The 16,168-nt window shown below is 44.6% G+C and overlaps 1 protein-coding gene across 4 annotated transcripts in view; it reads right to left on the minus strand.

Moving 5' to 3' along the window:
- The window catches only part of HIPK2 (homeodomain interacting protein kinase 2), a 180,284-nt gene that overhangs the window by 27,333 nt on the left and 136,783 nt on the right, over positions 1–16,168 (minus strand). For 2 of the 4 annotated variants that reach the window (XM_053897360.1, XM_053897362.1), the window contains exons 8-10: positions 12,902–13,028; positions 11,825–11,946; positions 2,243–2,385 (exon numbers count right to left, since the gene is read on the minus strand). In XM_053897360.1, the coding sequence (XP_053753335.1) occupies positions 2,243–2,385; positions 11,825–11,946; positions 12,902–13,028 (392 nt within the window). Of the gene's footprint in view, positions 1–2,242; positions 2,386–11,824; positions 11,947–12,901; positions 13,110–16,168 lie in introns of all 4 variants that reach the window. The other 2 variants (XM_053897359.1, XM_053897361.1) reach the window with 1 other exon arrangement.

Below are 16,168 nucleotides of genomic sequence, written 5' to 3' on the forward strand. Positions count from 1 at the left end.
CTGCTGTTTGGAAATGTTAACATTCTTTTGAATTCTCTCGGTGGCTAGCACAATGCTCAGGCGTGTAGCAGCTGATCAGTTAATGACATGCTTGCTGAATGAACAATTAGATTAACCGAAGGTTGACGAGATGTGAATGGAACTTGGTACTAAGTCAAAGTTAATACGAGACACCTATCGACAGAAGTGCTGCTGGCAGCCATTATCCTGAAAGCCGGTTCTCTTTCAAAGTTCTTAGGATCTGGGTTGTATGGAGCTCAGAGGGTTGTTTTCCCAACGAAATATTACAAGTGGTGATTAATTCAGCGACTTGCCCATCAAAGCCCATTTATCACACAATGAAATGAAAAGTTAAAGGAGACTTCATTTGAATTTTAAAAATACTACAAAATTCATCTTTGCAACTTGGGGAAAAGGATGAATAAGGAAAAAGAAGTAAGTAGGTACTTGTGTAGAGATTTTGATAGAGTCTTGGACATTGACATTTAGAAACAGATGTTATGGCTTCTTTACTGTGTTGTTGCTATTTCTTCTACGGACATGGCATTGTTTTTCCTTTGATAGGAAAGTCTAGGATCTGTACCTCTCTCTTTTGTTTATATGATTGTGCATGTTCTTTGGCCCACACATGAAATGGAGAAGAGATTGGAAAGAAAGTGTTGTCTTTAAGTGTTCTCTGTGGTAACCAGGTAGGAGCTGAGGAGGGAGGAGGAATGAGAAAATCCGTGTAAGTGAGTTTTGCTGAAGTTAAATGAGTTATAAATGCTGAAAGACAAAGGAAAAAAGTAGCACGGCATGTGTATGGTCTTTTAGGAGAAAAGGGGGCGGGGGGAGAAAAAACCAATTGGTCAAATAGCTTTCCACTCGGTCACTGTTCCTAATGAGCTGGAGAGGGAAGGCAATCTCTGAGCATGAACCAGCGTAAATGGGGGAAGGGAAGATAACAGATTTATTTACTGCCTGTCACGTACCAGGTGCTAGTATAATATGTGTTAAATACAGGTCAAGTGCTTTGTAGTTTATCTTCATTTAAACCTCCCAGCAGTTCTGGGAGGTAGGCATTGTTATGCCCACAGTATTGAAGAAGAAACTGAGGCTCATAAAGGCCTCACTCGGATCATGCAGAACCAGAATGGAACCCAGTTTTACCTTGTTTGAACGTGCTTCCAATGAGTGGGGGTGGACTTGGTGGGTGTTGTCGGTGGGAAGTGAGTGGGGCTGCAGGAAAGAGCCTGCGTCCTCTCTTGTTTGTACTAGTCAGAACATTCAATGGAGGCATAGAGGAAGCTTCACTTGAGGCCTGACCTGGGGCTTCTATCTCCACGCCTCTTGTTTTACCAGGCGCTCTTCATTCACGACAGCCTCTTAGATCCGAAAAGAAATTACAAGGCGGCTCCACGGTTGGTATGGAGAGTGTCGGAAGGTGGAGAGACGCCGGATGTTCGGGCTGCATGAGAGAGCCCAGAGGGCCACGGGAAGCCGGAAACAACTTGGGGACTGCCATCGGTGCGGGGGGCACAGTGGTGGCGTTGGGACGGAGTGGGTGGAGAGTACAAGGAGAAGTGGAAAGTGGCCATAAGAACAACAGAGCAAGGTGTTGGTGAGGAAGTCAGTGAGTGGGATGGGTGGGGTTCTGGAAACATACAGGGCTATGGTGTGCTGGTGGCCGTCAGCACGTGCCTCTGGGGTCTGTGGAAAATGGACTTTGATCTATCAGCTATGACTATTAGCTGAAGAGGCACGTTCAGCAAACATGCCAGAGTTTACCATTCCAAATAAACCCCATTCTGTCAGCTTTCCCCCGAGAGGGCAGATACAACTCCAGTGTGCCCCTGTCTCAAAACACCTTGAGAACACTTTCTAGAACTGCGTAGGAGCCTCAGGGACTCTCTTCCGCATTCTTTCACTGCCGACAAATCTTTGTTTTCCGGGAGTGGAATTTAATTCTGAGAAACAAACCAAGAATCAACCAGATGCGGGTCCCTGGATCACACCGGCGATCAAATGATGTAACTGAATTTGGGGTCGAAAATGACAAGTGACTGTAAAGTAATGAAGCTGATTTTCTCATGTCCTGGTACATTTATTTAAAAATTCACCCTCATAACACTGTAGTTGTATCCCACCCAATACTCTGTTTAATTTCAAAAGTTCCCTGTAAAGCAGAGAATTCACAATGCAGGCCAGTCCGGCAGCTCTCCGGGTGAGCCGTGGACACAGACACACGTGCTTTCCTGCTTACCTCCAGTCGGCCAACTGCTGGGTGCCTGCCATGGTCTCGGGAATCACAGTCGCGTGCTGCACTGATGTGTGGGTGGCCACTCCGGTCAGCTGCTGCCATGCTGGGGGAAGCAGGATTTGCTGGGTCCCGCTTGGCCAGGCCTGCTGCAGAACAGAGGACATGGGCCATCAACATGTTTGTTAATCACACAATCACTCAATAATGAGTCAAGCCCTTATTCTGTGCCCCAGGTTGTTCTGGACCCTGTGACGGGTGTCAAAGTGGAGACCTGGTCTTTGGCCTCAAAAACTAAGGTAAGGGGAGATAAAATTCACATCTGTGAACTACCTAGAAGATAATAAGTACATGGGCAAAGAGTCGTATGGAAGGGATTTATTCATGTTGAGGAATGATTTATTTATAATTTGCTCTAAGAACAGTGCTCACGGTTTCCAAAAGTTCGCATATTGATTTGTTCTGGCACACAACCATATGCAAGAGATTGAGACAGTTGAATTGGACCATACAAGGGTGACTTTTGCCCTCAAGAAGTTTTCCATCTAATATCCTTTATTTACTATTTTACCATTTGTTTATTAGAGTCTAGACCTCCAATTTGTGTTATCTTCTGAATCTAAGTTAGCATAATTCTTTACTTTTAATTAAAACTATGTATTTATTTAAGAGAGAGAGTGCGTGCGTGCAGGCATGGGAGGGAGGAAGGGAAGGAGAGAGAGAGAGAATGAATGAATGAATCCCAAGTGGGCTCCATGCTGAGCCCAACATGGGGCTCGATCCCATGACCCTGGGATCATGACCTAAGCCGAAATCAAGATTTAGATGCTCAACTGACTGAGCCACCCAGGCACCGCTAAGTTAACATAATTCTGAGATCACCAAATATCTACTACTTGCCCACATCTGAGAGCAAGCAAGCAAGCATGAAATAAAATTCTTAGCTGGGACTATAAGCTTAATTGAGAATTACCTTGACCTTACCTCAAAGCAAAAATGAGATGTAGTTGGAGGGTCATAGCTTGATTCTACATCAATATTAAGATTTTTCTAAGAAGTCTAAAATGAACTGTCCTGACTCTTCCTTGAAAAGACTCACGGTGGCGGGGGGGATATATGTGGTGTTCTCTGCTTTCTATGCCTTTGGTTATCAAGTGATTCAGACTGAACACAGTTGTCCATAGTTGGACACTGAAAGGAACACCACTAAGGTAAAATCTCGGGCAGGTCAAGAATTTAAAGATGTATGATTTCAGTTATATCTCGTTCTTTCCACTGGGCTGGATATCGCTAACACTGGGTGATTTATGCAATACAGTGCTCCACAAACTGTATCTTTTTTTTTTAGGCTGCATCTTTAATATGTGTGTTTTGGCTCATATGTACAAACACACACTTGGAAATGAATCACAAACTTGAGTCAAAGCGTTATAAAAGGTGATGTGCATAAAAATGATAAAAGCACATTTTATTTTATTTATTTATTTAAAAAAAATTTTTTTACATTTATTTATTTTTGAGAAACAGAGTGAGACAAAGTGTGAGCGGGGGAGGGGCAGAAAGAGAGGGAGACACAGGATCTGAAGCAGGCTCCAGGCTCTGAGCCGTCAGCACATAGCCTGATGTGGGGCTTGAACCCACAAACTGTGAGATCATGACCTGAGCTGAAGTCGGACGCTCAACCGACTGAGCCACCCAGGCACCCCAAGAGCACATTTTAGATCTGAGTGGATGGTTCACCTGGTCCATCCTTCTCATGGTGCAGAGGAGGCCCCATGAGGTCTCATACCTTTTTTACATTGCCTGTTTGCTTACTGATCTGTTTTGATACAGGCAAAAAGCTTAGGGACAACAGTTCATACAGAAAGTGCTTAATGTTTGTTGTAAGATGAAAGAAGCAATCCTACCAAGGCAATTAATTATAGTTAACTATATTTCAAGCTTACTGAATTCAGACACAGCAGAAAAATAATTTAATCGATCAATTAAAACAGTTACGAGCTCAAAAAGTTAAATGAATAACAATTTCGTTGGCAGTAACATTTAAACAACTTTGAAACTCTTTTCCGCTTTCTGGAAAAGCATGTGTTTTGACTGTCACTTTTAAATAATAAATCTTGATAACAGGTTAAGGACATTTTTTCCCCCACTCCCCTAAAATGGATGTTAGCATTTTACCTGTAAGAGACGGGGTAAAGGCTGTTTTTGACCCCTTTCACTGATGGACACGTTCAACTCATTTGAGATGACACTTCATACTTGCATAATGACTTGTATACACTTGTATAGTTTATAAGTTATTACTTTGTAATACATTTTTAAGATTACAGCCCATACTTCTTGGTGCCAAGCACAGAGCTAACACCATAGATAGGTTTCTCACTTCATGCTAACACCAGTTCTGTGAGCTAAGGACTATTATTTTTTCCCATTTCTCAGATGGATAAACTGAACTACACAGAAACTAAATAACCTACCCAAAAAGGCAGTAAATTAAACGTATACATTTATTGCACTCCTTCTCTAAACCCAACTGAAATGATAGTGAAGGAATAAAAACATAATACAGAGATCCATAAGAACAGAAACAACAGGGGAGACAATAACCATTAGCAAAATTTTGGAAGCTGGGAAAGAGAAGGGCAATTACGGAGTCAGAAGACTGGGGCATCTAAGGTCAAGTCTGCATATTAAACCGTGAGATTCCTTTACCCCTCAGGTTGCAGATCCCTGGTATGTAGGCTTACACCGTCCCTCCCCACTCCCCACCAAAGCAGGAGGCAGGAAGATCCTCTCTAGGAAAACCCACAAGTCCAAGATAAAGAACTACAAACACATGTGAGGAGTAGGGAGTCTGCCAATGACAATCACGGGCTCACCCCTCTCAGACTAGAGAGACCACATTCAACAGTCCTGCCCCTTCTGCAGCTTTCAAATTAGCTTTCCAGTGCTCCAGTCTTAAATACAAGTGAACAGCCAACGATAACCAGATGTTAAAGGAAGCTTCTAACATCAAAGTCTAAAACAAAACAAGAAACTCAGAGGAAACAAAAACAGTGTAGGAATCAGAAGAAAATTTCCAAAAATTTATACTGTACACAGAGTTAAAAAAATGTTTATTTTGTTTCAATCATATATATATATATATATGAAACAAGGTCATATATAGGAATATATATTTATATATCCATATCTGTATTCAGAGAATAAGAATTCTTAGAAATGAGAACTATAACAAATTAATTCCATAGAAGTTTTTTTTTTTTTAAAGTTTATTTATTTTTGAGAGAGACAGAGTGTGCGAGCAGGGGAGGGGCAGAGAGAGAGAGAGAATCCCAAGCAGGCTCCACCCTGTCAGCTCACAGCCCGACATGGGGCTCAATCTCACAAACTGTGAGATCATGGCCTGAGCCAAAATCAAGAGTCAGATGCTTAACTGAATGAACCATGCAGGCGCCCTTCCATAGAAGGTTTTAAAAAAAGCTGAGAAAATCTCAACTGTGGTAAGATAGCACAGATAGAATATATATAGAGAAAATGGTGGGGAGTGGGGGGAGATACATGAAAATCATTATATCGATTCAGGAGTGCCAACACCCAATGAAGAATTTCACAAAGAAGGAGTGAAAATGGATGGGAAAAAATTAACGAAGGAAAAATAAAAACTTCCATACTGACAGGGCAAAAACAGTGTTCAGGACAATGTATAAAGAATCACGCATGGGAAAGCATATAGATTATGAAATTTCAGACCATTGTGGACAAGGAGAGTCTTAAAAAGTTCTCAGAGGAAAAAACAACAGACACAACTGGTCAATAAGCTGAAACACGTCAACACATCAGACACCCAAACCGTGACTGGCTCTGGAGGAATCTGGGGTTGCATATAAATGTACAGAGAGGGAACCAACCAAATGAAAAAATGAAACCGCCATCAACTCCAGGAAAAACAAGTTGTCTAGGAAAAGAAATAGAATCATAGTATGCTGTGAGGCTCAACTGAGAATATTATACAATACTGATGGTAGTAAGTATTAATAATGCAGAGTGGTGGAATAAGAAACTTCCATGGTAAGAATGGGGGAAAGGAAGAGAGAGAACGAGTGAGAGAGAGAGAGAGCATGACTGCGTGTGTGCTGTTGGGTTGGGGTGGGTTAGGGGGCTAAGTCTTTATCTTCCACAGTAGGAAGTCCATTGATACCCAAAATGGGAATATCAGTAAAAAGCAGTTTAAGCATGTTATTTAGAAACATGGGAGTTAAATAACGAAATAAAAGACTTGGGGCACCTGGGTGGCTCAGTCAGTTAAGCATCTGACACTTGGTTTCAGCTCAAGGCATGATCTCATGGTTCATGAGTTGAAGCTCCACATCGGGCTCTGTGCTGACAGAGCAGAGCCTGCTTGGGATTCTCTCTCCCTCTCTTTCTGCCCCTCCTGAGCACTCTCTCTCTCTCTCTCTCTCAAAATAAATAAACTTTATAAACAAACAAAAGAGTTTAAAAATTATTTGGGGGAAGTGGAAATTAGGGGTGGGATAGAGCAGGCAACCACTATTTTCTTAGAAGTCTGTGGACTCATTTCACTTTAAAAATTAGGTACATGTGTTAATTTGAAAAAAATGTTAAATTCGAAAGTAGGTTCCCTACAGTTATGTAGCTGGTAAGTGGTGGGACTGGCTTCTCTGACTTCCAGGCAATCAAATTTCAGAGCCCATGTTCTTACCAGTGTACTACCTTACTTTATGGAGAGGATGCGCAGAAACGATGGCTCTATTCAGGATCAGGGCTGGTGGTGAAGGCATAAAAGTCACATGAAAAAGTGTTCCTTATTCATGAACAACCCAGGCACCAAGCAAGACAGAAGCAGATAGCAAGACAGAATGGCTGGAGGGACTGCTTGCTGAAAATATTACCAGAGGAGGTAATGAATGAGAAGCACTGAAGTTTTGTAATTTGGATGGCTGAAAAAGTTCTAGGGAGACATTTGAAGGGATTCGGGTGCTAGGACTAGAAGCATGCATAGATCTTCAAAAGGCTGGGGTCTAGAAGGATATGCCAAACCTCCACCTCTTGGGGGCGCTCTGAATTTCTGTTCCAGCCTTGCGAGTCCAAGGGGGTTTTGGATCCTGCCAACTTGAAAAGTGAGCTCAATTCAATACTGTCTCAATCAAGAGCTGTATGTTCCATCTCTCTGCCTTTATCCACTTATCCACAATCTCTGATGGTGGTCAAGGTGTCAGCGCAGGCCCCAGGCATGGGACGACAGAGGGGACAGCCCCCTGTGGGTAGTACCAGCAAGGCTGGGACTGGCAAGACAGTTGGTAAACATCACTCCCGTATCATGTAAACAAGAGGGTGTGATTTCACTCCGGCCTCCCACGCACACATCCTTGGGGAACCCCGGAGAGACTGCTTCCCTTCAAAGGACATGGGGTGCTGCTGGAAGGTGGGGAGGAAAAAGCAAAGCAAACACAACTAACGTGGGATGGATTCAAATGACTCCGTTCCTAAACCTTCACAAATAAAAACCTTGAAAAGATTTAAATATTTTAATATTTTTTAAATGTTTGTTTGTTTTTGAGAGAGAGAGGGAGAGAGAGAGAGAGGGAGAGAGAACATGAGCAGGAGAGGGGCAGAGAGAGAGGGAAACACAGAATATGAAGCAGGCTCCAGGCTCCGAGCTGTCAGAACAGAGCCCGACGCAGGGCTTGAACTCACGACCCATGAGATCATGACCTGAGCCGAAGTTGGACTCTTAACCAACTGAGCCACTCAGGCGCTCCTAAGGTGTAAATATTTGTAAAAAGAACGATGCCCACTTTTCAACGATGTTTAAAGTAAAGAATAATATCTGGGGTGCCTCTGCCTGATACCTAGCAATTTACCCAGAGAAAAATGAAGGCACTAGTTTAAATGTTTAGTTATTGTTCTTTTATAGCCACCATACTAGTTTTATAAGTCAGCTTGCTTTTGTCCTTTGAAGGGATATTTAAAAATACCTAGGAGAGAGCTCCCCCTTTACACTAACACACTGGCATGGATTAAGTGACAAACAGAGAAAGAAAAAGCAACCAACCGACAGAAAGACACAACGTGATCCTGGATAGGGCAGGAAGTTGTTTTCACCTAATACAAGAAATCTTTGCATGTGGAGGCGCATTGGTGTTCCGTGTCCTTTTTAATGGCTATGTGGCGTTCCGTTTTGCGTACACATCCATTTATTTAACAGATCTCCTACTGATGGACATTCAAACTGCTTCCAGCAGCTCCCCGTTATAAACACTGCAGTGACTAAAATCTTTGCACATGTAATTTTTATTCCCGCTCCTGATTACAGCTTTGGGTTAAGCCCGCTTGGAGATTTACAGCACTCTAGGGACTCTTTTTCAAGTGGGCAAAAAGGCAAAGCTCTTCCCTGCTATGATTAAAAGACAAACAAATTCAGAAATGCTGAGCCTGTTGGTTTGCACCAAACTGAACAACGGAGAAAGCTGAGGTTAGCTAATAAGAATGCTAATTATTGTTTCTTTCAGAAATGATTTCTGGCTTACCGGGGTTAAGTGCGCCAACGAAAAAAGATCTGTAAGTACATGTGAGTTCTCTAGGTTTTGGCTCGCAGAGGAGGAGCACTGGGAGGCTGGTCTGGGTTTCTGCCACTCAGATAAAGTACGAACCAGCTATGCTGCCCCCAGAGTGAGCCTGTGGTTCCTTCTCTTGATCTTTCTCGGCTTTTTCCGAACTCCCTACTATGAAACCGTGCGAGCAAAAAGAAGCCATGAGGACCAGTGAGAGAGGGAAGAAAAGGCTTGCTTTAAGTACAGAAGATTCTCTGTTTATAAATTTTCAGCAACAAAATTTGGTGTGCCACCAGAAGCTGGTGTTAGTGTCACTGCGGAGTCAATTTGCATTTAAGAACAGAGATGAAGAATGGTTAATATCAACCTTAAATAAGCTGTTCCAGGAAACAGAAGAAGAGGTTAATAATATCCAACACATTTTATGAGACGGGGTAACCTCGATGCTCAAGTTAGATAAGGATTCTATAAGAAAGAGAAAGTATATGCCATTTCTCACTTCTGGACATAGAAATAAAAACACTAACCACATATTTACAAACAGCCCAATACTGGAAAGCATACAAGCATATCAAACGAACATGATTAAAGCTCATCTTGGAAATACAAGGATAGTTTAACATTAAGAACCTATTAATGTAACGTGTCACATTAATAGATTAATGAACAAAAAACACAAGTATTTTAACAGATGCAGAAAGAACGTGTGACATAACTCAATATTCATTAAAAGATTAGCAAGCTTGGGAAAGCTGTCTCCACCAAATATTGATAGCAGACCAAATATGGCAAAGAGCTAGAAGAATCTCCTGTAAAGTCAGGGACCAATTAAGGATGTCCAGTGTCAACACTGTTAGTGATCATTGTTTTGAGGTGCTGGCAGCACGGTAGAATAAGGAGTGTAAAGGAAGAAACAAAGCTAGTAAGATGGTCCATAGAAGAAATCCAAGGGAATTCCCAGAAACAATCATAACTAATCAGAGTTTAGAAGGACTTCCAGATAACAAACTCAGTAGACCAAAATCAGTTTTAGTCCTATAAACCAAAACCAAATACTTGGAAAATAAAATCAATAAAATTATTAATAGCAAAACCTGTAAAATATTTAGGAACTGTTCTAACAGAAGAAAACTTTAATAAAAAGAGTGAAAGATAACATATACGGTTATGCCGTGTTTGTGCCTGAAATGACTTAATGCCATAAGGATGTCAGCTTTTCCTAAAGTAAATATAGATTTAGCCCCAGTCTAGTAAATGCACATCAGGGTTTTCTGTTTTGAAAAGATGATTGCTAAAAAAAGAGAAAAGAAAAAAGAGAAGACAGTTGCTAATTGCTGTGCGACTCTGAGCCAGTGACTGTTTTGTTTGTAACAGTGACGTTTAAATTCATATGAAAAGTGAAGGGACAAGGACAGAGAGGGGACTTTTGAAAAACGAAACAGGAACAGGGCTTTCCCAGTCAGACAGCAAGACAGGTGTTAGTTATCACAGTTAAGATGGCAGGATGAGGAAGGCCGTGGAAAAGAGAGCACAAACAGACCTGTACAGTTTCACTACGTTAAAATTAAAACCAAAAACTTTTTTTTTTAATGTTCATTTATTTTTAAGAGACAGAGCATGAACAGGAGAGGGACAGAGAGAGAGGGAGACACAGAATCCAAAGCAGGCTCCAGGCTCTGAGCTGTCAGCACAGAAGCCCGACATGGGGCTCGAACTCACAGACTGCGAGATCATGACCTGAGCTGAAGTCGGACGCTCAACCAACTGAGCCACCCAGGCACCCCCAAAGCTTCCTTTTTTTTTTTTAAATAAAGTTTATTTATTTTGAGAGAGAGAGAGAGAGAGCGTATGAGTGAGCAGGGGAAAGGCAGAGAGAGGAAGAGAGAGAATCCCAAGCAGTCTCCGTGCTGTCAGCGCAGAGCCTGATGTGGGGCTTGAGCTCATGAACCGTGAGGTCACAAACTGAGCCGAAACCAACAAGTCAGAGGCTTAACCGACGGAGCCACCCAGGTGCCCCCAAACCAAAAACTTCTATTCAACAAAAGATACCGTAAGTCAAGTGTCCGTAGGAACACTCTGAGAGAAGGCTTTGGGAACCTACCTTATTTAAAAATAAATGTGCTTCTAAACGGACAACATGTAGGTTAAGCTGTCCTTGATGCCCAGTGATAGAAATGAAAGTATGGGGGCAATGTGGCACGGTGGTTAAATACAGATGCCAGCATCTGACCTCCAGGGTTCGTGTCCTGATTCTGGCACCTATTTGCTGGGGGACTCTGAGCCAGTGATTGTGCCTGCTCTCCGTATTTGTCAACTGGAGACAAATACCTTACGTATCATGCTGTTGTGGGGATTAAATCAATTAAACAGTTACAGAGTGTCTGGCATAATGATGATGTATTTGTTCAAGTGCCGTTCAGGATGGATTACTGTTATCACTGCATCCCTACGTTACCTTAAACTTCCACAACACTTGACACATTTCCAACCACTGTCACCTCTTGTGCTCTCCCTCTACCATTGGAGTACCTATGTGAACAGATAAGGAAGGTTCCAGCTCACAGCTTCTGTGATCCTGGTTTTGCAACTCCTTATAAAATAAAGAGATAAATCTCCAAGGCTCCTTTTGGCTCTAAAAAAAAAAATCATTTCTATCTGGTAAGAAAGAAATTTGAGGCAAAGAAATGTTAACTGACTTGCCTTAGGTCACACAGTTATTAGTAGAGTTAGGATTAAAACCTATGTCTTCCATATTAATTTGCATTATAAAGCCACAATAGTTAATAATAATTTCCCCAGACTCTCCCTATGTCTAAATTTCTTCTTGGAATTATAAGCAAGATAACATAGGGAGGTGATTCACCGAGGGATCATTCAGAATATTACTGGTATCTTCTAATGAGTCCAAGCACCTAACTCATTACCACGGAGGGAATTAGCAGAGATATATCTCTTTTGTGAACAACATTAACAGGGATAATGGCAATACCAGTAGTAATAAAGAAGGAATTACCTGGGCCAGCAGACCTGGTTGGATCTGAAGGGGCTGTGCTCCCGGGGCTTGAGTGACGAGGGGAACCGCATTCTCCATTCGCACGGAATAGCCAGCGTGCTTAGAGGGAGAGGCCTGCAGCCCTGTTCCGGACAGCGGCAAGGGAGAGAGGGGTTGGTGAGCGGCTGGAAACAGCTGGACGCGGAGAACCTTCCTAGCCAGCTGCATCCGCTCCCGTCTCCCCTTCACACCAGTCCCCGCCAGGTATCACCTGGTCCTTTGCAAGTCTCCCCTTCAGTTTCCAACTTAAAAATGTTAAAGCCACAGAAACCAACTTGGAATGTTTTCGGAGACTAGGAGGTCAAATTAAGGAGTCTGTAAAGCCAAAGATGGAACGGTTATGCTGACAAATTACACCAGAAAGACAGCTTCTGACATGAAAATACACTGGTGTATGTCAAAGCAGGGGTGTCGGGGAATAGCCTGTGAATCCACTAGAAGCCCTCTGTCTGGAACTGAGCATCCACACACAGGCTCACGCCACAGGGTGTCACGTTTGGGAACAGATACGGAGCTTTCCGTAGACCCTGAGACCTCGTACACAGTCAACCCTGGCTGGTTCTTAGAACTTTCAGGAGAAGAGTGTTGAGGTGCATGGCTAAAGAATCATTTGGGGGACAGGCGTGGGAGGTCCTTTTTGGACAGATTCATATTCTTCGTGAGAACTGGACCCAGTTGGCTGTCAGAGAGTGGCAAGCCCCGAGGACATTTCACTGGAGGAAATACAAGCTGACATCAGCCTAACAAGAAGAACACAGACAACGTGGGTATTTACAGACAGCTGGCCTGGGACAAAAACACCAGCAGGTGGGGAGAAAAACAACTTGGTGCTGAAGCCTAAGTCCTATTGTTTCTAGGCTGGCCAGAGTAGGAGAGGGGCCCTGACGTTCAGCAATGCCAGTGCTCTCTCGGAAATGAAGAGGGCCTTGGCCTCAGCCTTAGTCCAGGGAGGTGGGCGTGACAGAAAGGCGTGGGCGCCGGTTCCCTGGAGGTGGAACAGGAAGGAGCAGGTGACGGGCCGGGTCTGCTCAGCCTTACCTTGGAAGCCGGGCGGACACACGATGAGAGCTTGCTGGAAGGGGTCAGGCCGGGCACAGATCTGGGCTGTTCCCGTCTGCAGGGGCAGGCTCCGCTGGGCCACTGCAGCCATGGACGCCGCTGAGGGCTGGTAGAGTGCAGATTGGTAGTTTAGTATGGAGACTTCGGGATTGGCTAAGGAAATAGTGGCACTGGTGGAGGTGGGAGCCTAAAGGAATGATGGGGATTGAACAAAAAATAAACAAAAATAAAAAATGAGGGACGTGGCATGTTGGGAGACGCGAGTCTAAATCAAATAAATGAACTCAAAGAGGAGTAAACAAATAAACAAAAACCAAGAGCCAAAAAAGCAAAAACAGAGGGGAGTGGAAACACAGTTGAAGGCTCGGGGAAAAGCAGGCACCAGCAGCCACATTCACCTCAGCATCCCCTTTGGTGCTTATACTCGGGCCAATGCCTAACCTGTGTGGGGCCTGGACCAGAGTGCAAACGGAAGCTTGCGTGCCGTAAGTCTACAAACTGCAAAGTTAAAAATCAGGCCAGAAACCGTTCATGTTCTGCCCTTCTACCTTCCAACAACCTGGAAGGCCAGGTTTGAGTTCAAGACTCTTGGATCCCTTGGCTGCTGCACTGGAACACGGTGACGGTGGGGAGAGCTCACCCCCTGACTGTCTTCTCTTCCTGACCCAGCTGTGTCCCATGACTTGGGGTCTCTCGGTGCATGTATATGGGCCTGCCAGCCCACACCTCTAAGCTCTGTTCACACACCCCTTCCCTGGGGCCTGCGGTGCTGTCCACACTTGGGAGGCAGAGCCAGGAGGAGGCCTCTGCGGGCACAGCGTCCCGGGTACCCAGAGCTTGGCACGGAAGCACACAGACATGGAAGGAGGCTGAAGTGGGCCTCGGAAGGGGGCCTTCCCGCTCAGGTCTGAGGCGAGCACTGTTCACAGATACGCTCAGATGGCTGCGGAACAGGTTACTGCAAATAAACGCGCTACATTAACAGCCAGCCAGGGAGAGGGACACACCGATCCTGGGGTTTCTCATTGGAGTTTGGGGCCTTCTTACGCTGGTTCAGCTTCGTAGGCTGGAGGCCAGAGAGGAAAGACGCCGACGGCTCAGGGGAACTTAAATGGAGAGGGTTAAATGGATTCTGAAATCATGTGCTTTCTCCTGCCTCTTTCAGAAAGAGACCTCACTTGAGAATGAACTTCCATGGAAAGCAAGGCCACAGAAGGAAAATCGGTTCTAAATTGGGAATTTTCTAGCTTCTTCACACGGATCCTGCAGCAAGATAGGTGGAGGTTACCGGGGTCATCGAATTCAACATTGCCTAACACAGGTTTTGCCACTAGAGGTTATGGACGAGGAGGAAAGAGCCACAAGCCATCCTGGACAAGTACAGGAGTAGAGTTTTAAGAAGGGTACGTACACATGTCAAATTTGAGAAAAAGGCTACTCAGTTTATGTGTTTTTTGTTTTTGTTTTTTTTTGTACCTAGGTTTTATGCCCAATTTCAGTGTTAAGCAAATTAATTTGCTTGAAAGTAATCACTAAATTATGTAGCACACACGTTTGGATTTTAGAATACAAATTGCCACAAAGAGTGGGTTTTGGGCCTCTGGGTTGTGCGTGCCACGTGTAGGCTGGCGTCTGTGTTCTCTTACTGTTTCCTCTCTGTTCTCTGCCCAGAGAACCTCTCCTGGAGCCTCGCCCTGTCCCCATTTCCCACTGCCGGCTTGTGCCCCGAGCTTCCCTCTTTGGGGACCGGCACCCTCCAGGTCCCCACGCGGGTCCTCGACTCTTCTGTCTCCCCTACGCCTGCCTTCTTCCAATCGTCCCTGGAACCTGACTCTCAGGGTTTCTCCCCTGGTGGCTGGGCTCTGTTCAGTGAAGTTCTGGCCTCCGCTTTCTCCCTTCCAGTTTTTCTTGGGCACTGAGGCTAGAACATTCTTTCCAAAAGACTACACTTTGTGCATGTTGTCACCTCTGCCCTCAAATCTCCAATTACTGTCTAGTAAACACTATATGCGCATTTGGGTCTGGCACTCCTTACCCATGGTTTGGCCAACCTTCCCTTCCAAATTTACCTCCCTCTGCTTTCTGTGCTCATGGCACCAGCCGGAGAACACAGGCCCTGCAGACTCACACAAATCCTCCCAGCACATTCTCTCCAAGCCTCTGTGCTTGCTTCAAGGCCTCGCCTGGGTCCCGTGTGCTCCACACTGAAACCCTCCCTGACACCGTCAATTTAGATGAACTTCTTTATAACATTAACCCATCTGCCAGCTGACGTGATGGGGTTCTGGTGCTGAAGGACAAAACTGTGGTGGTATTTTGTCAAGGCGCGCATATGTCTGGCTGTGGACACCTTAGCCTGAGTGCAGGGCCAGGCACTGGGAGGGACTGTTTGTTTCTTTGGACTCCAGGTCCTAGAGAGCACAAGCTCTTCTAAGGACAGCTTTAAGGACACCAGTGGTCCCGAGGGCGGCACATTCCACGTGGCCTCTCCTGGAGTTTAGGTGGGGGAGAGAGGGATGACTAGAAGAGGGGGGACATGAGGGAGGAGAAGCTGGAAGCTGGGGTCGGTGCCTCTTCAGTGACAGAGAAGTGAGTGGATGGCCAGGCAGAGGTATTCATACTTCGGGATTAGAACATATACACTCCTCTCCTCCTCTAGAACACACACACACACACACCCACACGGGAGTGTTGTGGCCACCGCAGACTGATACCAAGGCTGGAAAAATCTAGGGGCAGTTAGTTCTTTGGGGGAAGTGATAAGACTGGAATTTGGGAATAAAAGTAAAAGTGTCTTAAATAGCAGAGGCAGCCCAGACTAGGATTTGGAAATTATTCAACCAGTAAGTATTTCCGGTAAGTATGTTACCCCTATTTTAAACAGCATGTTAAGTGTGGGGTTCTGCTAATTTTTTCAAAAAGTTGGGTATCTGTGAGAAAAAAGCCTTCCTCTCCTGGTCCCTTCTGATGCCAGCTGCTGGGATTCTGGTGACAGACTGATGAATTGATTTTCCCTGTGGCTTGGAGAAAGGACAGCTTTTATCTGTCCTGAAAGGAGATCATGTGGACCCAGCAGTGTGGGGACAAGGCGGAGAGACCCGAATGGGGTGACCGCCAGTGTCCCTTCCAGTGCTAGAATTCTTTACCAGGCACATGTCAGGCATAAAAGGATTATAGCAGGAGACTTTCCGTTATTCCCACCTCAGGACCAAGGGAAACACTAAGAGGTACTATCTCAGAAAGAGT

Source organism: Panthera pardus, unplaced genomic scaffold (assembly GCF_024362965.1).
Source record: "Panthera pardus isolate Hobbes unplaced genomic scaffold, ASM2436296v1 HiC_scaffold_8, whole genome shotgun sequence".
NCBI classification, from domain to species: domain Eukaryota; kingdom Metazoa; phylum Chordata; class Mammalia; order Carnivora; family Felidae; genus Panthera; species Panthera pardus.